The 23,040-nt window shown below is 37.8% G+C and overlaps 7 protein-coding genes and 1 non-coding gene across 10 annotated transcripts; 4 read left to right on the plus strand and 4 right to left on the minus strand.

Moving 5' to 3' along the window:
• Nucleotides 1-93: 93 nt before the first annotated feature.
• On the plus strand, nucleotides 94-633 carry LOC17876607 (protein SKIP34). Its single transcript, XM_006281917.2, has one exon. The coding sequence runs from the start codon at nucleotides 138-140 to the stop codon at nucleotides 411-413; it is 276 nt and encodes a 91-aa protein (XP_006281979.1). The 5' UTR covers nucleotides 94-137; the 3' UTR covers nucleotides 414-633.
• On the minus strand, nucleotides 612-3,743 carry LOC17875444 (putative U-box domain-containing protein 50). Its single transcript, XM_006279414.2, has 7 exons — nucleotides 3,521-3,743; nucleotides 3,313-3,425; nucleotides 3,097-3,233; nucleotides 2,627-3,005; nucleotides 2,398-2,538; nucleotides 1,067-2,305; nucleotides 612-974 (listed from the first exon to the last, which is right to left on the minus strand). Exons 1-7 carry the CDS (start codon nucleotides 3,741-3,743, stop codon nucleotides 774-776), a joined length of 2,433 nt encoding a protein of 810 aa, XP_006279476.2. The 3' UTR covers nucleotides 612-773.
• Nucleotides 3,744-5,371: 1,628 nt separating this feature from the next.
• Nucleotides 5,372-9,914, plus strand: LOC17874929 (AP2-like ethylene-responsive transcription factor AIL7). Of its 3 annotated transcripts, XM_023780999.1 has the most exons (9): nucleotides 5,372-5,661; nucleotides 5,759-5,929; nucleotides 6,360-6,933; nucleotides 7,242-7,324; nucleotides 8,607-8,615; nucleotides 8,703-8,791; nucleotides 8,886-8,959; nucleotides 9,035-9,162; nucleotides 9,242-9,914. In XM_023780999.1, exons 2-9 carry the CDS (start codon nucleotides 5,791-5,793, stop codon nucleotides 9,625-9,627), a joined length of 1,482 nt encoding a protein of 493 aa, XP_023636767.1. In that variant the 5' UTR covers nucleotides 5,372-5,661; nucleotides 5,759-5,790; the 3' UTR covers nucleotides 9,628-9,914. The 3 variants fall into 3 exon arrangements, with proteins under 3 accessions (XP_023636767.1, XP_023636770.1, XP_023636774.1); XM_023781002.1 differs by lacking the exon at nucleotides 5,372-5,661 and having other exon boundaries at nucleotides 5,691-5,929; XM_023781006.1 differs by lacking the exons at nucleotides 5,372-5,661; nucleotides 5,759-5,929 and adding an exon at nucleotides 6,127-6,207.
• A 12-nt stretch (nucleotides 9,915-9,926) lies between these two features.
• On the minus strand, nucleotides 9,927-10,744 carry LOC111830072. Its single transcript, XM_023781017.1, has one exon. The coding sequence runs from the start codon at nucleotides 10,642-10,644 to the stop codon at nucleotides 10,021-10,023; it is 624 nt and encodes a 207-aa protein (XP_023636785.1). The 5' UTR covers nucleotides 10,645-10,744; the 3' UTR covers nucleotides 9,927-10,020.
• A 57-nt stretch (nucleotides 10,745-10,801) lies between these two features.
• LOC17875589 (receptor-like cytosolic serine/threonine-protein kinase RBK1) lies at nucleotides 10,802-13,673 on the minus strand. Its single transcript, XM_023781013.1, has 8 exons — nucleotides 13,205-13,673; nucleotides 12,545-12,979; nucleotides 12,133-12,390; nucleotides 11,894-12,048; nucleotides 11,737-11,816; nucleotides 11,495-11,633; nucleotides 11,257-11,406; nucleotides 10,802-11,169 (listed from the first exon to the last, which is right to left on the minus strand). Exons 1-8 carry the CDS (start codon nucleotides 13,215-13,217, stop codon nucleotides 11,023-11,025), a joined length of 1,377 nt encoding a protein of 458 aa, XP_023636781.1. The 5' UTR covers nucleotides 13,218-13,673; the 3' UTR covers nucleotides 10,802-11,022.
• Nucleotides 13,674-16,157: 2,484 nt separating this feature from the next.
• TRNAR-CCU lies at nucleotides 16,158-16,230 on the plus strand. The gene has a single exon. It is a non-coding gene; the product is annotated as a tRNA-Arg (tRNA).
• A 130-nt stretch (nucleotides 16,231-16,360) lies between these two features.
• LOC17877138 lies at nucleotides 16,361-19,254 on the plus strand. Its single transcript, XM_006280138.2, has 6 exons — nucleotides 16,361-16,691; nucleotides 16,792-16,898; nucleotides 17,199-17,992; nucleotides 18,192-18,324; nucleotides 18,466-18,806; nucleotides 18,893-19,254. Exons 1-6 carry the CDS (start codon nucleotides 16,367-16,369, stop codon nucleotides 19,011-19,013), a joined length of 1,821 nt encoding a protein of 606 aa, XP_006280200.1. The 5' UTR covers nucleotides 16,361-16,366; the 3' UTR covers nucleotides 19,014-19,254.
• A 90-nt stretch (nucleotides 19,255-19,344) lies between these two features.
• On the minus strand, nucleotides 19,345-22,954 carry LOC17876932 (pentatricopeptide repeat-containing protein At5g65560). Its single transcript, XM_006279915.2, has 3 exons — nucleotides 19,977-22,954; nucleotides 19,747-19,871; nucleotides 19,345-19,599 (listed from the first exon to the last, which is right to left on the minus strand). Exon 1 carries the CDS (start codon nucleotides 22,859-22,861, stop codon nucleotides 20,114-20,116), a length of 2,748 nt encoding a protein of 915 aa, XP_006279977.1. The 5' UTR covers nucleotides 22,862-22,954; the 3' UTR covers nucleotides 19,345-19,599; nucleotides 19,747-19,871; nucleotides 19,977-20,113.
• Nucleotides 22,955-23,040: the final 86 nt, after the last annotated feature.

The following is a 23,040-nucleotide window of genomic DNA, read 5'->3' on the forward strand; positions in this document are numbered from 1 at the left end:
ATATTAAATATCTAATTATATGTTAAATGACCAAAACACCCTTGATTAATGTTTTCGTTTCGGTTAATGTCTTCTCTCTTCCTTGTAGTGAAGAATCCCAAAAAAGAAATTGATTTTTGTGTTATCTCTTCCTAACGATGTGTTACGGTCACAATCAATCGTTTTCATCGCGTAACAGTCTCCGTCGCCGATCGCACGACGATTCAGTGGTTGACGATCTCCGAGACCGGCTCGCGGAAACGGAGGCAAGGCTGAGACGAGCAAGGGCGAGAGAAGCTGAGCTAAGCCGTAGGTTGGAGCATATGAAGAGATTCGTTTCGGTCATGGAGATCATTGAGACTTTTCTGGAGCGGCGATATCAAGAGCAGAAAGATCGAATTGTTCGCCTTTTCTCTCCTGTATCGACTACGTAAAAAGGGTGGAGCAGTCATCTTCGTCTTCTTCTTCACCTTGCTTTGTTTCTCTTTTTTGGTGTGGTGATCCCTTTACTTTTGAATATGTTCCCTTGTTTGTTTGTGTTTGATAGTATTAGTTTAAAAAAAGCAGCAGATGTCTAAGAATTGTAGATTTTGTTTTGTTGACTACAAGGTAAGGTAATATGAAAAGCTATGTGCATAATTTCCATTTTGATAATCTTATTTGTGAGTTAAGCTTGTCAATGTTGATTCTTTGTTGCTGATTACTACAATACAAGTATGCTTTATAGCTTAACAAAGGAGATGTGAATCAAAAATTACACAATTTTAATCCTTTTGAGGTTATACAAAAAGAATCTATGAGGAAGCTTGTGCTGCTTTTTTGCTATGCCAGTCTTGAATGAGAGCACGAAGGGTATGATTTGGTGTAAGAACCTGGTAGTCTAGTCTCAGATTTGTCATAGGAGATGTGTCATGTCCCATGCTCAGCCATTCCTCTATGGCTTCAAGCTCATACGAGAACCCATCGGCTGCAATGTGTGGATTCTTCATTACTTCCTGCAACATTAACGAGTTAGATTGTGAGTAATCACTTTCTCTTTGAGCTGCTATTAAGGAGAATGAAAAGATATGGACTTGGACTTTGATACCTGTAGTATGGGACACATGAAAACACTTGGTATGTCATTCGGATCTCCTTCATCCATGTTTAAATTGGTTGCTTCCTCATACCCTCCTATGATTTTAAACTCATCGGCTTTTTCCCGTATCTTACCAAGCTCTTCCATTATCTCTTTGGTTGAGAAATCCAAGTTCCCTCCTCTGTTAACTGAAGAACACTTTACTGCAAGTGCACCAAACTCTTTAGCTAACTCGAGTGGCCACTTACCAGCTGTTTGATCCAAATCCCTGAGAATGCTTGTCTGGTTCATTGACATTGCCTTAAGCAAACCAGGCCAGTTCCTTCCCGTTAAAAGATGCAGAAGCAAAACCCCAAAAGCCATCACATCAGGTTTCGTATCAGATTGATCACTATGCATTATGAGTCCAAACCCGGTTATCTTTGGTATAAGGTTACGATCCAAGAGGATCTTAGAAGGCGTAAGGCGACCATGGACGATTGGTTTAGGCTTAACGGAATGGAGAAACCCGAGTCCAGAGCAAACCTGGTGAGCTATACGAATCCTATCATGCCATTTCAATATCTTGCTTCTTCTTGTTTTCCTCTGTGATGTGAATAGATTATCCCTTAAGTTCCCATTGTGCATATACTCAAAGAGTATGCATTTAGGCCTTTGTGAACAAAACCCTGCAATTGCTACCAAATTAGGATGCCTAATCTCATTCAAAAGCTTGACTTTTGCTCCAAAATCATCATCTGATAAACCAGCACCAATCACTTTCACAGCCACAGTTGTATGTTCGATCCTTCCTCGGTACACATTTGTCCAATTACCACCAGATTTCAACCTCAACCTATCAGAATAGCTCTCAGTGGCCATTCTGATATCCTCTGCAACATATTCTCTATACCCGCATGTCACCTCTTCCTCCGAAACCAGACCTCTCGCCTCTTTCTCCTTGCAAAACTCAATCCTACGGTTGAAAACATCTCTCTGATTACTCAGTTTCTCAATCTCGGTTATCATCTCTCCTCTCTGTAACACAACCCTCTCTAGCTCAACCTCCACCTGCAGTTTAGCTTCCATCCTAGTCTTAACTTTGCTTGACAGCTCTTCTTGAAGCTCACCAAGTGAATGAAGCTTTGTTTTTCCTTTCTCGACATAGTTCTTCGCTTGTTCAATACATTCTTTATCCGAATCTAACGTCCCTTGAAGTTTCTCTCGTCTCTCGTTTTCTTCTTTAATCCAGGCTTCAAGCTCTTCAATCTGATTCAAGCCAAAAAGAAGTTACTTTAACACTTAAAGAACCTCAGTTCTTGTTTAGGATGATTCCAAAAGGTTAGGTCTTTAGCTATTACTCTGCTAATGCATAAAGAGATTGCCCATTCAGCTTTGTCGGATCTTTCAGCGTTGACTTTGACTTCCTCTCTCTTCTCATCTATCATCAGCTTAGCTTCGTTTACTTTTCTTCTCACATAATCTAACTTCTCTGCTACATTCTGAAAATTTCAACAACAGTATAAAATATTTAATCAAAATGTAAATAACAATTCGATAAAAAAGCATATTCTCTGACAGTATCCTTACCATATGTTGCAGCACGTCTAGTGCCAGGTCATCTTCTTCTTGCTCTTCTTCAACACGGCTTTCGTGTTCCTCTACTACTTCTTCTTCTTCAAGATTCAAACTCAATAATTGCTGGAAATAATTCTCTATCACCTGTAAATTATTATCCCATGGACTTCCACTAGCCGTTGGATCATCATTGCTCGAAGATGAGCGGTCTAGATTTCTCCCTGGATCATGGAACATCTTACCAAGCCAGCTTCTGATATTGTTATTGTTGTTCACATCGTTCTCTCTCTTTAGTAAAACCATTTTGCCTCCACAAATTATATAAAACTCGCAAAATTCTGGTTTGTTTTGATAAACATAAAACGATCCGCTTATAGCACTCTTCGATTTCCTGCATTACAAGAAACAAATTAACTTTTAGGTTGAAATTGATAATTTAAGGTTTAAAAGAGGTCAATTCGAAAACTAAAGAAAAATGTTACCAAGAAGATGAAGATCTCATGAAAGTGATCCCCATTACGAGTTTTGTGATTCTAAGCTTTGTGATTAAATCTAAAATCAACACTTGAATTGAGTCATCCTGCTTCTCAACTTTGAGTAACTCTGCTTTCACCTGTAACTGTTTTATTAACATGAAATGTAAGATTACTTGGATTTCTTACCATGATAAAAACAGAAATCACAGAAAAAGGACAAACCTTTCCACAAAAAGTAATGTATTTGGACAGCAACTTGTCGATCTTTTGTTCCTCGTATTTTCTGAGGACTTGAAGCTTCTCCTCGCTCACAGAACTCGCTGGAAGCTTCCCAACTACGATGAATACACACATGTATGTGAAATGAGTTTATATGATATACAAGAAGGAAAAGAAAAAGTGTGAATTGAGAAGAAAGAAATTTGTATACAAGGGGTGTAGACAAAATCTTGAGAAATGTTGCAGAGATGAAGAAGGACAATGGAGATAGGTATGTTGTTCCATTTCTTTATAGCCCAATGGATCGTCTTGTAACCTTCTTGTACATCGTTTCCTACAGCTATGTACACTTTCTCCATTGTTGTTGATCCTAATCCTCCTCCTGCTTCTTCTTCTTCTTCTTCTTCCAGTTCTTGATTCTTTATTTCCTCCATCTTCTTCTGATTTGTGATGATGATCGTTTTGTGCGTTTTGTTTGTCTGGTGAATAGTTTCCAAAGACAGAGAGTTTTTGTTCTTGTTCTTTTGTAATTTGATAGATAAGAAGATTATTGAATATAAGATGGAAACAATTCACCAGGTCCTGGAGTCAACTAAGCAAGATTGGAAAAAGTCAACAATCTATAAATGTATGGAATCATTAGATTAGGCATGAAAGAAGACGACATATTGAGGAGAAGAAAAATCTGAAGACGTGTAAACTTGTAACATCGAAGGTGAATCACCTCAAGGTGACCAAAACCATATCTAATCCAATTAGAGTCCAGTTTGACTAAGTTTACAAGAACTTCATTTTCTTTCTCATTAGCAAAGGTGAAATAAAGAATACTCCCATTTGTCATATTGGAGGAAGAGGAATATGAAACTTTTTTTTTTTTAACGGAGTCTGTAGGATTTTGTTTACACGACGAAGATGTCGCACGTGAAGACTTAGAATTAGACCAGAAAAAAAGTGAAAAAACTGATGGTCATGAATCATAAAGATGATGCGCACGTGTCACCTCGGGTTTAAAGGTCAAAAGCAACTAAACCGGTAAAACAAATACAATAAAATTATACAACAAGGCATTGGACCTCCACCGAACAAGTTTAGCACATTCTTAAAACCGGATTAAATATTTAAATTGGAAATGAATCACATTAATCTCGTTCGATTACTATCAAATAAAATAAAATAAAATAAAAAGCTGGGAACAAGGCAATAACAATAAAGCCAAAAACTTGGGTATAAACCTATAAAAGGTTCAGTAAAAACCATAGGATACCAAAATGCTCTAAACAAAGACGACATTAATCCTTAATCATGTGCTTAATTGCTGACTCTACCTTTTTAATTACATGATAATGATATAATACTAGTTTTTAATAACATTTTTGATTATGACAAAATAAAGTAAAAAAACATTTTTGATTATGAACCCATATAAAATATAGTTTAAAATTGTACTAACAAAATAACTAGAGTTACTAATATATTTGTCCTAGTGAACATATTGGTCACGTCGGCCCAGATATTTTGCGACCTTTGTTCCAGACAAAAATCTATATTCCGCAGTGCTAAACAAAACCCCCACATCCACCACCTAAAAACATTAATCTATTTTATACATTTTCAACATTACTAATGAAAAAAATAAAAACAAAGACCTGTGTAATTAGAATATGTTATAAAGGTACAACATAAACACATTAACTCCACACTTTGTGTAAATGTGTTTTTTGTAGTTTCTGGTTATAGATACAACATAACACACAATAGTCCATAACTTTACACTTTGTGTAGTAACATAAACACTTTAGACTACCTGGTGATTAAGTAATGAACTATTTTCCTATTTAGTTTAAAATTGACTTAATGGGTAATCATATTACCATAATGGTAAAAAAGTCTAACCATAGAAATGATTTATTACCGCTTATCACTAAAAACAGAAGTAGTATAAAGTAATCAACAAATGATTTTGCATCAACATTAATTATTTCACTTCCTTTACAAATACCCAAAAAAAGAAAGAAAGCAAAAGTGTCAATCGAAAAATCCCCTCCGGTTTCACGCCGGTCTACTCCGGAGAAACCGTTCCACACTGTTCTCCCTCCAGAGTCCAGACTACAGTTTGGTAACTTTTTCTTTTTGGGTGAAATTAAAAATAAGCTTCTTGTCTTATTAGAAAAATAAAACTAACCAGTCTTTAAAAAGAGCTTTTTCTGCCTCTACATCTTCCTCTTCTTCTTCTCTTATGTACTCTGCTCTCTTCAAAACCTTTAGTACAAAATGCAAAAAACCTGAATCTCCAAAGCTAAAGCTAACGAGACTGTAACGCTTTTCTTTTGTTTCTTTTTTCTTGGCAATCAGGTTATCTACTTTTACCCCATTTTTTCCTCTTCTCTTGAGTCTTGATCAAGGAGTTACTTTCATTAATCATCTTCTTTTTTCTTGTCATTTTCTGCAGATTTTAAGTTTGAAAAGTTTCAATCTTTGTTGATGATGGCTCCTCCTCCAATGACTAATTGGTTAACGTTTTCTCGGTCACCAATGGAGTTGTTGAAATCACCTGAGCATTCTCACTTCCCTTCTTCTTTCGACGCTTCTTCAACCCCTTTTCTCCTCGATAACTTCTATGGTATTATAAAACACGAAACGTCAAAACCTCTGCTTTATTTTATTTATAACCCAGTAGTAGAGACTAGTGTGACGTATATGCTCTGTTAACCGACTTATCCTCTTTATAACCGAGTTGCTGAGTTCACATAGCCTCCTTTCTCCTCCTTTTCTCGGTTGCTGATTTTGTCTTTTTCCCGAGAAAGTAATACAAAAATATTAAAAACAACAGAACAAACTTAAAAAGTGAGATTTTTCTTTTCATAAAGACACCTCTCCTGTTAAAAATCACCTCTTTTGGTATGATACATTGAATACGAATCTCTGTTTCTCCATTAAAACTTTCTCGAGAAATTTTTTGTTCATAGTGATTTTTCAGGTGTGTTGGTTTATAGTTAAAGTTGCTAACTTTTTTGTTTTGTTTTGTTTTGTTTTGATTGAAATTTTTAAAGAAGAAGCTGAGATAGAAGCTGCTGCAACAATGGCGGATTCAACAACCTTATCCACTTATTTCGATTCACAAATCCATTCTCAGACTCAGATTCCAAAGCTCGAAGATTTTCTCGGTGATTCCTTCGTCCGTTACTCCGATAACCAAACCGAGACACAAGACTCTTCTTCTTCTCTCACTCGATTCTACGATCTAAGTCACCACACCGTTACCGGAGGAGTTACAGGCTTCTTCTCCGACCATCACGATTTCAAGGCCGTAAACTCCGGCTCAGAGATCGTCGATGACTCAGCCTCCAACATCGTTGGGACTCATCTCTCTGGTCACGCCGTGGTGAAGTCATCATCAACTACGGCGGAGCTAGGGTTTAACGGTGGTGCAACCACTGGAGAAGCTTTGTCTCTAGCGGTTAACAACACATCAGATCAACCTTTAAGCTGCGACAATGGCGAAAGAAGAGAAAACAGCAAGAAGATGAAGACAACAGTTTCTAAGAAGGAAACATCGGATGATTCGAAGAAGAAGGTTGTCGAACCATTAGGACAAAGAACTTCGATTTATCGAGGAGTCACCCGGTAAGTTTTATTATAAACTAACTCTTCATATGTTATTAGTAATACTAATCAAGTTCATCACCTTTTTTTTTTTAATAATGAGAAGATCCAAGTCAAAGTTTTGATTTTTATTTTGTGGGTGGGGAAAAAATATCGATTTTTAGGTCTTGTTCGATTGAGAAATCAAGTTAAGTTATGAATTTAAATCATGGGAAATGTAAATTGCAATGTGGAGTGTATACAGTTGAAATTCAAAGTTTTTGTTTTGTGGGTGGGAAAAAGATTTGATATTTGATTTGAGTTTCATATATATGGTTTGATTGATGCAGACATAGATGGACTGGGAGATACGAAGCGCATCTATGGGATAACAGCTGTAGGAGGGAAGGTCAAGCAAGAAAAGGACGTCAAGGTAAATTAATTGATACTTCTCTCATTCTATTCTATATCTTTTTTTCTTCCATCCATTCTATTCTATTTTTAATAAGGCAAAAAAAACTTAGTATGAGTTGTTTCTTGAATTATTTGCTTGATTAGAATGGGGATTTTTGTATGTTAGCATTTCAAAATGCACCAGTTAGCAATTATCAAGACGATCTCACCACTTTCATGTGTCAATCTAACTTTGATTATGCTAAGCTGAAACAATGTGTTCTGTCTCTTTGAGTCTTTATTCTTTTGATAAAAAAAATAGTTTCTATTGGGGTTAAAGAAAACATTCATTCTTTAACTTTTATGGTTGGGGAAAACAAAAGGAGAGATGAAGTAGTACAAAGGTTTTGTCAAAGAAAGAGTGAAAAGAGAGATGCATGCAAAGGATTCAATAAATATAAATTACTCAAAAAGCTTTTTCTTTTAGGTGATATGTCCATCTCTTTATGATGATTGATAGACTTTGGTATATGGGCATAAAGTCAAGGAAAGAACCAAATTTTAAACTGGAAAATTTAAACAGAAAGGACTAACAATAATAGAATAGAAATTTTGAACAACAAAAAGAAAATAGAATAGAATATGAAAAAAATCTATATATATTTGGTTGAGATTTTCATCACAAGGGTGCCGCCATTTTTGTTCCTTGTCTTTATTAGAGCTATCTTTGAAAATCTTCACATTTCACCTTGTATGGGGACCCAATGCTGATGCCTATATGATGCAATCTCTGTTTCTTGATTGACATATTTGTGTACCCACTTTTGACTCTTTATTGTTATTCCAATTATATGATATGTATGTGTATGACCTAAGTATACTGCATACTACACATGCATGTGATGTGAAACTATTTAGACACTATGCGTATGTTTTGTTGCTTGCTTGTTTTTTTTTGGATTTTTTGTGTTTGGAATTGAACTTTTAAAAATCTCTCTGGTTAGAGGTTGATTTTGTAGGGTTTCCTATGTCTATAATGTGTCAGATTGATTTGTGTCTTCTGTTCACATCGCACACAAAAGCAAAGTGTGATGTGAAGTTGTGAACACAAGGGAGGAATCTAGCTTTGACCCTAATCAAATCCTTCTTCCCTCGTATATTATTTTTGTGGTACTATGAATTTTACCATGATTTTGTTTGAAGTAACTAGTAAAAAACATTCAAGAACATGATGAGCTTTTGTGATGGCTACTAAACCTGTCTTTCTTTGTTTTGCATGTACCTTCGAATATGGTCTTCCATTCACATCACGGCCTCAACAGTATACTTAGGTAAGAAAGATAATACTCTGTTGACAAACCTTTATGGAATTGATATATAGAGTTTGGCAAATAATGTCTATTTCTGATTGATTCAAGGTGGATATGACAAGGAAGATAAAGCAGCTAGAGCCTATGACTTAGCAGCTTTAAAATACTGGGGTCATACTGCTACTACAAATTTCCCGGTTTATATTCTTCCCTTTTGCTCTGTTTTGCTAACTTTGTTTTATATTTTCCGCATGCATGCTATTTACCTTGTCATTGGTCTATCGATATTAGGCCGCAAGTTATTCGAAAGAAGTTGAGGATATGAATCACATGACCAAGCAAGAGTTCATTGCATCTCTTAGGAGGTGAGTCAAATCAATGATTGGTCTACGTATATATGTACACCGGAAGAACATTTGGTTTATCTTAAATGTTTTCAGGAAAAGTAGCGGTTTCTCGAGAGGAGCTTCTGTATATAGAGGTGTCACAAGGCATCATCAACAAGGTCGTTGGCAAGCACGAATTGGCCGTGTCGCTGGAAACAAAGATCTTTACCTCGGAACCTTTGGTAAGACGTTATATTAGTAAACAACAACCTATTCTTTACCCTGAAAATCCCAGCCACTGATCCGTATGTATGTGTATAGCAACCGAAGAGGAAGCAGCAGAGGCTTATGACATTGCAGCCATAAAGTTCAGAGGAATCAACGCAGTAACTAACTTTGAGATGAACCGCTATGACGTTGAAGCAGTCATGAAAAGTTCTTTCCCCGTAGGAAACTCTGCGAAACGCCACAAACTCGCTGTTGAATCTCCTCCTTCATCTGACCATAACCTCCAACAACCTTTGCTTCCGTCCTCTTCTTCCTCGGATGTGAACCCTAACTCAATCCCATGTGGCATTCCATTCGAGTCATCAGTTCTCTATCACCACCAGAACTTCTTTCAGCATTATCCTCTGGCTTCTGACTCCACAGTCCAAGCTCCTATGAACCCAGCTGAGTTTTTCTTGTGGACTAACCCGTCTTACTGAATCAGATGGTTCGTTCTTGCTTAGAAATTTTATTCACCGCAGCTAAGCGAGGACCAGAGGCTTATCTTCTTGACTCTGGCTACAAAGATCAAGTACCTTTTTAACTGTAGGCTAAGACAGAAGTAGAGAAAGCAAAGTTGAAGAAGCTGAAACTTTTTGGCGGTCGATTTTGTTGTAATGTTCTTTTTTTAGGGGCGGATGATCAGTTTTATTACTTATTTTTTGTATGTAATCGGCCTTATCAGTGTAACTCTGTTTCCAACTCTTTAAAACTGAGTTAACAAAAATACAAGGGAGAATGTGTCATCAAAACATCTTACTAATTTATAGTCACGAAACGAAAATAGTGAAAAATAGCAGGGTACAAGAAGAAATATAAGACTGATCCTTTTCTCATCCTTCACGAGCTGTTGTTGAACTTGGTTGGACTTTTAAAGCTTCATTAAAAGCCCAATGGGCCTTTTCATTCAAGCCCTTGAATTCATAACACTCGCCCAGTAGACGGAATAGTCTCGCCGTATCCGTGCCGGCGGCGAGCCTCACCGCCTCTTCCAGATCCTCAATCGCCGAGTCAATCCTCCGTCGCCGATTCACAGCCAGCTTCATCTCAGCTCTTTTAACGAGCGCATCGGCGCGTTCTCCCACTGAAAGAGACTTCAAGCGTGGATAAGTCAGGGCCGTATCGAACGATTTGAGAGCAGAGGTGTGGTGACCAAGCAGATCTAGAGCTAAGGCACGGACGATGTGACCGGCTGCATCGTCTGGTGAAAGTGAGATCACATCGTCGGCTTCAGTGAGCGCCGTCTTGGCGAGAGATTGAGATTGGGATTTCTTAGGTGTGCTTCGGGCACGAGCGAGGAGACGTGAGGCTTGGATGAGCTGACGCTGGGTTTGGAGTGTGGCTCGGTGTTTGGTTCGGAATTTGGTCAGGCCTCGTTGAGAGAGATACTTAATCGCCCAAAACGTAACAAAGGTCAGTGCCAAAATTGCTCCTTGTATGATTGTTTCTGTAGCCATATGTCTCTCTCTTTGCTTTGTAAGTTTGTATGAATAAATCTGAGAAGACGACTAAACCAGTGACTATATATGCTCACTTTATTCCCCTAAAAGACATTTATTTACAAGTTGTTGTGAGATTTATCATCTGAATATTTTAAATTTTTACTAACAGCTCTTTTACAAGAAAAACATAGAGACAACCACAATTTGAAGACAAAAGCCAAATTATACATACAATACTTTCCCTCCTTTGGAGATTTTTACAATGGAGAAGATAAAGCAGAATCACAGGCATGATAAAAGAAAAAAAAAACATTTTGTTATTGTTTCGTTTCTATTGGAGATGAGTCTAAAGGTTTCTCTTTTCCTTTTGTGTAATTGACTTCATCAGATTGATTACTCCATCAAGAGTTGTCTATGCCGAGTGAGATCATTAAGGTAAGAGGAAGAGGTGTGATCTAAGTCGAGACTCACTGTTCTTGCTCCGCCTGTTTTTTGTTGCAGCTCAGCTAAGCGGTCATTTCCACGCAACAGCTGCACCAACTGCGTGCAAAACCACAACAATTCATCATCCAAGTTGTGACAATTAGAACCTAAGAGTGAGACTGGTTTTGTGTCTTTGGAACATACCCGGTTCATGTCAGGACGCATAGTGGATACATGGTGTATGCACATCGAAGCTGTTTGCATCACTCGTTTCATCTCAGTCTTATCAAAGTCATTTCTGAGCTGAGGATCAACTATTTCTTCCATGTTGTTCTTCTCTAAAAGAGGTTTTGCCTATATGAAAAGCATTCAAGCTGTTTTAACTGTTTGATTCAAAAGCTGGAAGATGCATACAAAGAGAATGTGAAAGGTAGATCATTACCCACATAACTATGCTTTGCCGGCTAGCAGTATCAACAGCTCGACGACCAGTTATGATCTCTAAAAGCAATACACCAAACGCAAACACATCTGTCTTCTCATCAACAATCCCGTGCATAAAGTACTCTGGAGCTAGATATCTGAAAGAAAAACAAAGAACCGACCAGGTTTAGAATTCGACATCGAGAAAAGAAGGTTCACAGCAGAGAATTGAAAAAATTGGATCCTCTGTCTGACTCTGACCCAAATGTGCCTTCGATTGGGAAAACAATGTGATGAGGCCAATTCTCTGGGAGCCACTTAGCTAGTCCAAAATCTGAAATCTGCAGAACAAGTTCATATCGAATTCTCAGTACGCACAAAAAGTTTGATTGCTTTGGTTGAATCAATCAATCAATACCTGAGCTTCGTAGTCTTGACTGAGCAAGATGTTAGAAGCTTTGATATCACGGTGAATAATCCGTCGAGGGCAATCATTATGAAGATAACTCAAACCATCAGCTATACCCAAAGCCACTTTGTACCGTTTCTTCCAATCCAAACACTCCTCAGATCCTACAAAAGTTTAAAAAACATAGACATTACAACAACAGTGAACAGCAACGGTCTAAAACCAGCAAGAAGAGGGGATTTTTGTACCAAAGAGTAGAGAAGCGAGACTGCCATGGGGAGAGTACTCAAGCACAAAATGCAAACCGCGATCGCTGCTGAAACCACGAAGCCTAGCTGCGTTCGGGTGGTTGACGTGTGCGATTATCCCAAGCTCCGATAAGAAATCACTGGCTCTTTCTTCTACTTCCTTGGCGTGTTTCGTTAGCTTCTTGATTGCTACAGTCTCTCCGTCCGGCAAAACACCTTTGTATACCTCCGCATGCCCTCCTTTCCCAATCATGTTCTCTATCAACAACAACAACACAATCAATACCCAAAATTTACATCTGAAAGTTGGAGAATTCATAATACTCTGTTTTCACAAGGGAGCTTCATCTTTTCATGTTCCACAGTTGATATAATGGGGGTAGTTTGGTCTTTCCAACGATTTGAACTTTACCGGGATTAAAGTTGTCGGTGGCGGCAACGAGCTCGTCGAAGGTGAAATTACGCCAGGAAGGTTTAGCGACGAGGATTTGATTACAGTCGAATTCGTTTTCCGACGAAGGACATAGTTTGGGCTGTTTCCGCCGCATGTTCTTACGGGTGAGCTCGTAGGTAGCGAGGAGAGGGATGACTGAGAATCTCCTGATTGATTTCTTCTTGATGGATTCGATCATCTTGTTCCATTGATGAAAAGACGAAACGTTCGTTGGGGTCGTCGACAACGGCGACGTTGATTTATCAGGCGAACACGAGCTACAGCTGCTGCTGTTATCGGAGTCTGAGCTAATTGCCGGGATTTCAAGCACACATCTTGGAGATGGATCTTCAATACATAAGTCGTTTTTCTGTAGCTCCGTCTCATGGCTTCCTTTGATCCTCTTCTCCATCTCTGCAACGAATCAAAAGCAAGATTTTTTATTTAATTTATTTTTGTTGTTTTTAGATTTTCAAATGCACATAACGTGTTCGTGTAAATTCCTCAAACATAATAACAGAAAACTGAAGAATTTCTAATTTGGAGACAAACCCAGAAAAGAAAACTCGGATGATGAACAGACAAATAAACATGTCGGAAAATATAACAAAAAAAAAAAAAAACTAACTTTAGCCATACCTTCAACAGCCATAGCGTCGAGAAAATTTTCGTCTTTTGGGATTCTTTGTAAGAAGCTTTGAATAAACTAGACAAAAAAAACCTCAAAGCTTCATATAAAATCTATCCCAGAAAACAAAAAACAGGGAAACAGAGTAACATCTCCGAGAGGAGATGGAGAAAGAACAGAGCCAGAGAAACAGGAAAACTCAGGTTTGTGTTTTTCTTTTGTTAATTTCTTGTTGTTATTGTTAATGTCTCTCGTTAGAGGTAATTATCTTTAGAAATTGTTATTCTTAGAAAGCAAAGAAATAAAAAGTTAAAGAAGAAGAGAAGGAAGATATCAGATGACTGGTAATGGAATTGGAATCTCTCTGCTATATTTATACAACTCCACCATGCAAGTCAAGTTCCCTTCTCTTCTTTTGTATATTTTTTAATTGAACATTTTTTATATAACTATTGAAGAAGATGAAAAGGTGATACGATGCCGTAACTAACGCCCTCCAACGAACAGACACGCCGACGGTTGAAATATCCAAACCAGTCTCAATGGCATTTCCGTAATTCACTGTGATTGAGAAGACAAGACATCCTCTTCACTTTACACAGATGGTTCTGTGAGATTTACTCAGTTTGCTATTTAATATTAGCATGTGAATGACTGACAACTTGTTTTAGGTCTGGTCCAGCGATTTGCTTTCATTAATGTATAAACCTACACACAAAACTTATTTATAAAAATGCCGTAGAATGTGATCTTTTCGAGGTAAGAATATGCCATATCTCTCTTATTTATCGGTTATGGTCGTGGCGCCATCGTAACGAGAAAGGAAACATATGGCGAAGAAGCTTTAACCACACTAGCTAAGACCAAACCATTGTTATTGTCTTATCGACCTCTTCTTAAAATATAAACTCGAGCGTAAACATCAAATCTAACACGTTTATAATTTTATAACCTATGTGTGACAGAGCACATTTATGAGATTGTTTTGGTTCACGACACGATAGTCACGAGTCATCATGATTCATGAAGCTTGGTTAAAACAAAACCTTTGATCTAATCCTCATCAGGCGCGACATAGTTCATTAGTTGGACCCACCGCGTCACTTAGGAATTACGATGATCATGATTAAAATTAGTTTTTCATTTGTAGCTTAGTTTGATACGATGATCATGATTAAAATTTAGAATGAAGAACGTACGATTGATATGCATGGAATTATAATACAATCGAAAACTATAACAAACAGACGTGTCGATTTTTCTCTACAGATTGTTGTGGTTGTGGGTTGTGTCGTTAGCTGAAAACGAAGTATTCATTGATAATGAACAAATCAATACTTTCCGCGGGATAAAGCTAAGCAAAATTATATATGAATTTGACATACATATATAACTAAAAATTCACTACTATAAATTTTTAACACAAGTGTAATTAAAACTAGCTATGAGAGGTCGAAAACTAACATTCAGTAACCTACTTTAAAAAAAATCTCACAGTAACAACTAACAATCTAAAAGTCCCCAACTCAGAATTTCAAAAATGGTATAAAATACTTAACACTGATACCAATATATATATATATATATATATTATATATATATATATATATATTTCCCTGCCAATTCTCGTAACATACAAATAAGTATGTTATATGTTTTTTAAAATAAACATTTAGTAGATTTGGTGATTATTAATTAATTTTCGTTTCGCACTAAAGTTTTGTGCGTTGACAAAAGGGATTTGCATTAACGTGTATATTATATGTTGTAATATAATATAGACAAGCTCATATAAAAAAAAATTAACAACTTAAGTGAAGTTGTTGCTCAGAAATGAATATTTTTGTAGTCTTTGGTGAAATGCAAAACTCGTAACGTAGTACATTTATAAAATAAAGTGATTAGTTACTTAATTGGTAAATTACTAAATTCAATGAGAAAGGTAAACTAGTGTGAGAAGAGGTTTTCTTGCAAAGTGGGTGAACTAAACCCCTTAACTAATTTGACTCTCCAATTCTAATCTCCTACCTCTCTCTCTCTCTCTCTCGCTCTCTTAATTGGGCCCATAAAGTCCAAATCAAAATGGCCACCAAACTCACCAATGTCATGTTCTGTCGGAGAAGTCAGTCTAACCGATTTCATTCTCACTTAAACAGTCATTTAACACACACACACTCTCTCTTGTTCTATCCGAATTTCAGTTAGTTGTTTTTAGTTGACTTTTTGTTTGAGATTTTTTTGTTTTTCAAGTAGTAATGAATTCAAAAGTGAAACCAAGTGACCTGCGTTAATCGTAATGGTAGAAATGGGACGTTTATGCGCGCGTAAGCTTATACTTTTGGTCTGAATTGAATTGTTAATTTAAAAAGACAAATCACTTAATCCAACAACGAGTTAGAGCAGGGGCGGACCCAGCCAAAAATGTTAGTGGGTGCAAAGTGACAGTTATAGGATTCGAACTCACCATCTCCCATGTATTATGGGTGTAACATAACCATTTTGCTATATTAACAATTATGAACATAATAAAATTTTTAACATTTTATAAGTTACTGGTGGCAGCTGCCACCACCACCTATAACGTAGGTCCGCCCCTGAGTTAGAGAATACTAGTATCATATATGTCATATTTAAAACCTAACCGAACCACATACATACTAGATAGTGGATGCGACATGAAGTGTATACGTCTCTACATGGAAAATAGTTATCGTCATCAACGGAAAAGGACCACCAACAAGTGTTATTTTATAACCAAATAACCAATTAAGATATTGTTGTCATAAGATCATACAAATCATCAATTCAAAGTACGTAACTAACTGATAATATAAAATAATGATCATAGTTGTATTTCGTATGTTATCTCTCCATCGACGGCTCTGCTAACATTAATTTCTTGCCGAATTTACGAGTTAAATTCTTCTAAGTAATTAAATTATTTACTTATGGGAATAATAAATAGCGCCTGTAGCTCAGTGGATAGAGCGTCTGTTTCCTAAGCAGAAGGCCGAAGGTTCGACCCCTTCCTGGCGCGCTATTTTTTTCTTTTAATTTCTTTTAATTGTTTTGACTGGGCAACTTAAATGGGCCTTAAAGCCTACTAAGCCCATTATCAGTAAGCAAAACTGACATTTTTGTCAACTAACTTAGACAGAAAATTAAGAGTGACAATGGCACTGCTCGGCGACGACGGTCGTGGCTTCGATCTAGCGAGAAGACTTGAAGTTTCCGGCGTGTGGCGGACATGGCTCGGCGATTCTATCTATTCCTCCTTTCACCATTACCTTTCTTCTCCTTCTACCTGGGAAGCTTTTATGCGCGTTGATGAGTCCAAGCCTAGGTCTCAGATTCAGCTCCAGCTCCGCGTTCGTGCTCTGTTATTCGATAAAGCCACCGTCTCGCTTTTCCTCCGATCCAATTCCATCGCCGCTTCATCTTCCTCTACTTCCGTTTCCGATGTTTCTTCTGTCGCCGTGTCCAAGCTCAATCCTAATTGTATGTTTGTTTCTTTTTTGGAGCTTTTTTTAATGGAAATTTCAGGTGTGTTGAACCGTGGGAATTTTTTTTTCTTTCAATTACTTTGTTTCAATATCAGATTTACAGCTCCACGGAGATGATGTGTACTACACGTTGGAGAACGCTTCTCTCGAAGGTGGGTTTCAGCGAGACGGAGGGATTCGCCTCAATCCGAGCTTAACCAAGGTGATTCTAGAATTTAATCTTGATTCGAAAGGGTTCACCTTCTTCTTGATTTTATCCTAATCACTAAATGCTTAAGTAGTAGAAGCCCATTTAACTGTTGGTAGTGAGCTATGTTACTTCAGTACTCTCATCTTATCCTTTGTGGATCTTTTTGCATTTGCAGTGTTGTTCACTATTACATTATCAATATCACTGATGGCGCCCAATCTTTCATTTTAGGGCTTTTGTAGTTAGAGCTGGCATATTTGTGTTTGTTTATCTTTCAGTACATGTGTTGATTTCTATGTGATTAATTTTCAGAGCCTATCCAAGCCAAGTTTCACCTCTGGGACGAGAGGTAGTGAGTCTGATTTCAGTAATCTTTCTCAGAGATCTAGGTTTGAGGAGCTACCCGACACATGGTACACTCAGTTTATTTCAAGGTATGGTTTTAAGTATGGGATGTCGGTTGGAGGACAAGAATCTGATAAACGCACACCTGAAGGGATGTCTACTTATCTTAGAGTTGTGGATACTCATAAGAGAAAGCGTGCACCTTTTTTAGAAGATCGAAATTCGGGAAGTTCAGCTCATATGAGTAGATCTAGTACACATCCAAGTTCTGGCTTCGATGGAAGTTCTTCAGAAGATGATATACTTTTTCTTCCGGAGACAATGTTTAGAATGAACTGTGTACCTGAGACTGCCCTTCCGCCGATTACCAGAACACAGGACAACTTAAAAACAGAGTTCTATGGGGTACTTGATACTTTACCTCAAGTTACTACCAGGAGTCATGTCATGATCGAGAGGCTTGGGGTAATGCCTGAGTACCATAGGATGGAAGAAAGAGGAGTTCTGCGTCGTAGAAAAGCTGAAAAATTGGGTTTTAGTGATGATCAAGCGGCTCAGGTATCCCGGAAAGTTGTTGCACGCATGCTTTTAACAATGGGATTTGAAGGTGCAACCGAGGTTCCAGTTGATGTCTTCTCTCAGTTGGTTAGCCGACATATCTCTAAATTAGGCCGTATTTTGAGGCTTCTTACTGATAGTTACAAAAAAGAGTGCTCAGCGACGCAGTTGATTAAGATGTTTCTTAATACGACGGGATATAGGTGAGTTGTTTAAAATGGTTTTGCCTCATTCAAGTGATTGACGAAGAGCCAATCTTTTTCTTAATTAAGTCTGAAATCTTTAGATATTACCTTCCATATATGTTTTCCCTTTCATAGTTTTGTCCACATAGACACATGTTAATGATAAAACTTCTATTCTTTGTTTTGTTCATGTGATTAAGTTTGACGCCTTTTTCAGTAATCTTGGGAGTTTAGCAGAGCTTGTGAAAGATGGTACTAGAAACCATCCTCCTTTAAATCAGAAACAACCACAAATGCTGCAACAACAGTTACATCTGCAGCAACAAGCTTCTCTCCGGTTACCGCAACAAGTATGTGCATAAAACTCATGCACTGATTGTTGCGCTTATCATTTGGCATCATAATAGTTTCCGTTGCATGAAGAGACCATTTAATTAAATAGTTACTTCTTTTTGTTTAACTTCTGAGTTCTTGATTTGATGTTATTGCAGATCCAGAGGCAAATGCATCCACAGATGCAGCAAATGGTTAATTCCCCAACCTTTCAGCAGCAGCAACAGCTAGAGAGACTGCGTAGGCGTCAAGTTACATCACCACGACCCAACATGGATATGGAAAAAGATCGGCCGCTGGTTCAAGTTAAGCTAGAGAATCCTTCTGAAATGGCAGTTGATGGAAATGCCTTCAATCCTATGAACCCAAGACACCAACAACAGATTCAACATCAACTCAGACAGCAACATATTGCTGCCATGTCCAATATGCAGCAGCAGCCGGGCTATAACCAATTCAGGCAATTGGCTTCAATGCAAATTCCACAAATGCAGACACCGTAAGTAGCACCTCAAAACTCAAAAGTCACATGGTTCTATACCTGCTCGAAGGGTCTTGAAAGTTGTGTCCCTATTCTATTTGCAGAACACCAGCAACAGTCAGGGCTCAACCTGTTAAGGTTGAAGGATTTGAACAACTAATGGGAGGGGATTCTTCTCTTAAACATGAGTTGGATGACAAGCTGAGATCTCCACCTACCAAATAGCATTTTGTACAGAGACCAACTACCCTGACCAAGGTAATTTGTGTTGCACGTGTACACAGCTCTGTTAGTTTAACTTTTTGGGTCAATGTATTTATCTGATATGTCATCTAAGTTTTGATTATTGTCTTTTGCAAAAGGGAGAATCGGATTATAGGTTAACGTTTGTTATTACATTGACTGTACTTTATTTTCAAATTTTATTACAAATCTCGCTGGCGTTGATAGAGACTACATTAAACTTCTTCATTATTTGCATTGCTCTATGTTTCATTCTTCTTCCTCAACAATCTTAGCAAGCTTTAAACGTCTTTAAAAAAAAAAATCCAGCTGATATATAAAGTAACATGTATGTTTTCATTTGATTAGTGTGAAATATTCTTTGTATTGTTTAACAAAGACAAAAAAAAAAATTACGTTTTATACAAAAGTAAAAAATCAATATTATATCCTCCGATCCGAGTCTGGGCTGAAAGAAACGACATCCTCCGAAGTCCGACCTTTTCATCGGACGTCTATAAACATCAAAGCCCACACTGGTCTGTTTTCACCTCTTTCATCTTCTAGGCAAAGAATATTAATGGATCACCTATGAAAGTAACGAAGACAAAAAAAATGTCAGCGTTCAAAATAAAGATGAAGCAAGAAAAAGGCTCAAAATAATGAGGTTGCTTGAAGGGCTTCTCTTCAAAAAAAAAAAAGAAAAAAAAAAGACAACTAATAGTAAAAGATTTACATCTGCTGTGTCATAATAAGAAGCTCGTGAGCCTTTCGCTGTAATATTCACTCCTTCGTAGTGTGTCTCAGAGTCAAAAATTCACAATGATATGGAGATGATCCAACTCTACCATGGCCTTGACCCTGAAAACCAAATAAAACATCTCTCAGTAACGAGAAATTAGAGTGTCAAATGGAATTGGTCATGGCAGACATTTAAACCAAAAACTAAGAATATTTGTGCGCTACCTTATTGAATGACCTGTAGCAATATCACAAAAACAAGGCTCCCTGTAGATTTTTGAGGTCCAGTCATGCATCAAAAGGAAATCGGAGTTCCATAGAATTGCATGATCCTCTGGCGAATTTGATATAACACAGCCCCTTTATGAGCTATCAGGAGGTCCTTCAGTTAGCAATGAATATGTCTGAGAGCTAAACTTGCAGCCGTTTTTCTCCATAACGTTGAATAATTCATAAAATGCCTCTACAAGTCCCTGCTTTCCCACACCATCAATGATGATCTTCCAAGCTAATTCATCGTCATAATAACCACATTGAAGCAAATTCTGGAAAACCAAAGCCCCTCTCTCCTTTTCTCCTTTTTTATAAAGCCCACATATCAAGATTTTGCAAGACTCTAGTTGCGGCAAGTGACCAACACAAATCATATCATCTACAACCTTTGCTGCTTCGTTATGCTTTTCCAGCTTGCAGCAACAGCAAAGAAGTGCATTGAAAACCAACTCACTAGGAGATATTCCTTCGTTTTGTAGCATATGATCAAACACCTTTTCCGCAATTTTGAGATTCCCAATTTTACAGATCCCTAATATCAAATTTTCATAGGATTTGGCGTTGGGGGTTACACCGTGCTCAACCATTTTCTCAAGAAGCTCAACAACAATATCAAAATCCATCATCTTCGACATCACAGGGAATCCTGGTTCACCGCCTATCTCTTTTCCATATTTCATCTCTAACAGATGTTTGATCAGAGACAAAAACGTATGTTGAGAAGGTTCACAACCAGTATCATGCATCCGCTTGAGGACATCAAATGCGGAATTTGTCTGTCCTAGATCTCCATAACCTTTAAGCAGAGAGGAATAAGTGAGCAAATCTGGGAAAACACCATTTTCCTTCATCTTTGTCATCATATCCTCAGCGTCTTGTAGTCTCCCTTCTCTACAATAGGTATGAATAAATGTTGTGTAAGTATGTGCATCGGGCTTTGTTCCAGAGGAAAACATCTGCTGAAAACGTCTATAAGCGTGATCAAAATCCCCGTCCTTTAGCAATCTGTGAATCAATATTGTATCTGTACTAACTGTAGGCTGTAGACCAATCTTCACCATCTTTTCCTCCAACAAAGTCGCTTCTTTCAATTTCCCATCAGTACATAGCCCATGAATCAGGGCATTAAAAGTCAATGAATTCGGCAAGCAATTCTTACTCAACATTTTCTCAAGCATAAGATGAGCTTCGTCTAGTTTACCCGCTTTGCAGTATCCATCAATCAATGCAGTGTACATCACCACATTTGGATTTACACCTTTCTGCTCGAGAGAATCAAACAGGACCCGAGCTTCTTCCACTCTTTTGCTTTTACACAAAGAATCTATCATACTAGTATATGTCCACTGGTCTGGAACTAATCCTCTATCATTCATCAAACTAAGTAATCTGTGTGCAGTATCAAAATTACCAGATCTACACTGCCCATCGATTAATGAATTGTAAGTGACCCCATCTGGAGAAACTTTACACTCCAGCATTTTATTAAGCACTCTCATTGCTTTATGCACATTCTTTTTACAATACCCCTTTATCAATTCATTGTATGTGCGTGTATTCGGACTGAGGTTACGTGATTCCATCAACTCCACAACACCTAACGCATCTTCAATCATCCCCTGCTTACAATACCCATTAATCAATGCATTGTAAGTGATTACATTTGGCATCAACCGTTTCTCTAGCATCTGATCTAACAGCTCTCTTGCTTTCTCGAGCTTACATTGACTGCATAAACTATCAATTAGCACCGTGTATGTGTGAATATTCGGGTTAATGCCTTTCTCTTCCATTTCTTTAACCAAGTTAAGAGCTTCAGACTTCCGTTCTGATCCACACAAAGCCTTTATAAGCACTGTATAAGTACGTACAGTTGGATAACAGTCGTCATCCTTCATTTGCACAAACAAGTCCATAGCTTCATCAATCCTCCTCGCTACACAAAGACCATGTATAAGGTGAGTGTAAGCAACTTCATTTCTCCGGCATCCCTTCAAAGGCATCTCCTTGAAAACCTTAAAAGCAGAATCTAAATCCTTCCTTTGACAATAACCCATAATCAAAGAGGTATACGTAAAAAAATCAGGATCCAACCCAGCATCAACAATCTTACTCACATACTGATTCGCCTCTACCACATTCCCCAGCTTGCAATACCCATTAACCATTTTATTATATGTGTAAATGTTCGGATAAACCTTATCCTCCAACATTTCCATATAAACCTGCTTCATTTCATCGACCAATCCAAATCTAGCTAACGAATTCAACAATGTGTTGTAACACCCAATAGTAAGCTTATACTTAAGCTCAAATTTTTCGTCTTTATTCATCTTCTTACACAAATCCAAAACAAACAAAGCGTCTTCTACTGAATCACAGCTCTTTATCATCCATAACCTGATCTTAAACACAACACCCTCATATCCGTTGTTGATGAGAAGAGTGAGAAGAGATGCATAGGAATATACACTGTGCTTGAATCTCGGATTCTGTGAGATCCAGTGAGAAAAATTAAGAGCTGTTTTGGGATCTAGATCGAGCGAAAATAGTGAGGAGACGTGGGAAGGGCTTATCGCAGGAACCATAGATCTCAAGGACGGAGATTTATGCCAATTGGGTTTCGAGAGAATTGATAGAAGACGGTGTGGAACACTCGTCGGATCAGATTCTTCCGCCGGAAGTGTGCGAATTAGCGGAGAGGCGGAGCAAAACTGCCGGCGAGTGAAAAGAGACGGAACGGTAACATCCGTAGAGAATCTCTTCATCAGGAGTTCGACGGCGGTGATTGAACCATTCTTGTCCGCGTTGCACCGTGGTTGTATTATACGGATCATTGATGACCCGTCCTGGCGTGTTTTGGATCTCTCCGACAATGAAAAACACCGAAAGGTGAGAAAAGAAGGATTCGTTCAAAGTTTCCATACATTTCCCAGAATTGAGGAGGGTTTATCTAATGGGCCTAAATGGGCTATTATATGTTCTAAGTTCAACACATAAATGGGCCTTGATGAGA

The sequence above is a fragment of the Capsella rubella genome, unplaced genomic scaffold, assembly GCF_000375325.1.
Source record: "Capsella rubella cultivar Monte Gargano unplaced genomic scaffold, Caprub1_0 scaffold_8, whole genome shotgun sequence".
In the NCBI taxonomy this organism is placed as follows: Eukaryota; Viridiplantae; Streptophyta; class Magnoliopsida; order Brassicales; family Brassicaceae; genus Capsella; species Capsella rubella.

What these genes read in the sequence shown, in the direction of transcription:
- LOC17876607 (XM_006281917.2), top strand. Translation starts at nt 138, where the DNA reads ATGTGTTACGGTCACAATCAATCGTTTTCATCGCGTAACAGTCTCCGT.
- LOC17875444 (XM_006279414.2), bottom strand. Translation starts at nt 3,743, where the DNA reads ATGGAGGAAATAAAGAATCAAGAACTGGAAGAAGAAGAAGAAGAAGAA. An exon ending in AGATTTTGTCTACACCCCTT is followed by an intron (nt 3,426 to 3,520) that starts GTATACAAATTT and finishes TATTCATCGTAG; the next exon opens with TTGGGAAGCTTCCAGCGAGT. An exon ending in TCTCTTTATGCATTAGCAGA is followed by an intron (nt 2,306 to 2,397) that starts GTAATAGCTAAA and finishes GGCTTGAATCAG; the next exon opens with ATTGAAGAGCTTGAAGCCTG.
- LOC17874929 (XM_023780999.1), top strand. Translation starts at nt 5,791, where the DNA reads ATGATGGCTCCTCCTCCAATGACTAATTGGTTAACGTTTTCTCGGTCA. An exon ending in TCTCCTCGATAACTTCTATG is followed by an intron (nt 5,930 to 6,359) that starts GTATTATAAAAC and finishes AAATTTTTAAAG; the next exon opens with AAGAAGCTGAGATAGAAGCT. An exon ending in CTGCTACTACAAATTTCCCG is followed by an intron (nt 8,792 to 8,885) that starts GTTTATATTCTT and finishes TATCGATATTAG; the next exon opens with GCCGCAAGTTATTCGAAAGA.
- LOC111830072 (XM_023781017.1), bottom strand. Translation starts at nt 10,644, where the DNA reads ATGGCTACAGAAACAATCATACAAGGAGCAATTTTGGCACTGACCTTT.
- LOC17875589 (XM_023781013.1), bottom strand. An exon ending in TCTCGCTTCTCTACTCTTTG is followed by an intron (nt 12,049 to 12,132) that starts GTACAAAAATCC and finishes AAACTTTTGTAG; the next exon opens with GATCTGAGGAGTGTTTGGAT. An exon ending in GTCAAGACTACGAAGCTCAG is followed by an intron (nt 11,817 to 11,893) that starts GTATTGATTGAT and finishes CTTGTTCTGCAG; the next exon opens with ATTTCAGATTTTGGACTAGC.
- LOC17877138 (XM_006280138.2), top strand. Translation starts at nt 16,367, where the DNA reads ATGGCACTGCTCGGCGACGACGGTCGTGGCTTCGATCTAGCGAGAAGA. An exon ending in CTTAATACGACGGGATATAG is followed by an intron (nt 17,993 to 18,191) that starts GTGAGTTGTTTA and finishes CGCCTTTTTCAG; the next exon opens with TAATCTTGGGAGTTTAGCAG. An exon ending in CTCTCCGGTTACCGCAACAA is followed by an intron (nt 18,325 to 18,465) that starts GTATGTGCATAA and finishes ATGTTATTGCAG; the next exon opens with ATCCAGAGGCAAATGCATCC.
- LOC17876932 (XM_006279915.2), bottom strand. Translation starts at nt 22,861, where the DNA reads ATGATCCGTATAATACAACCACGGTGCAACGCGGACAAGAATGGTTCA.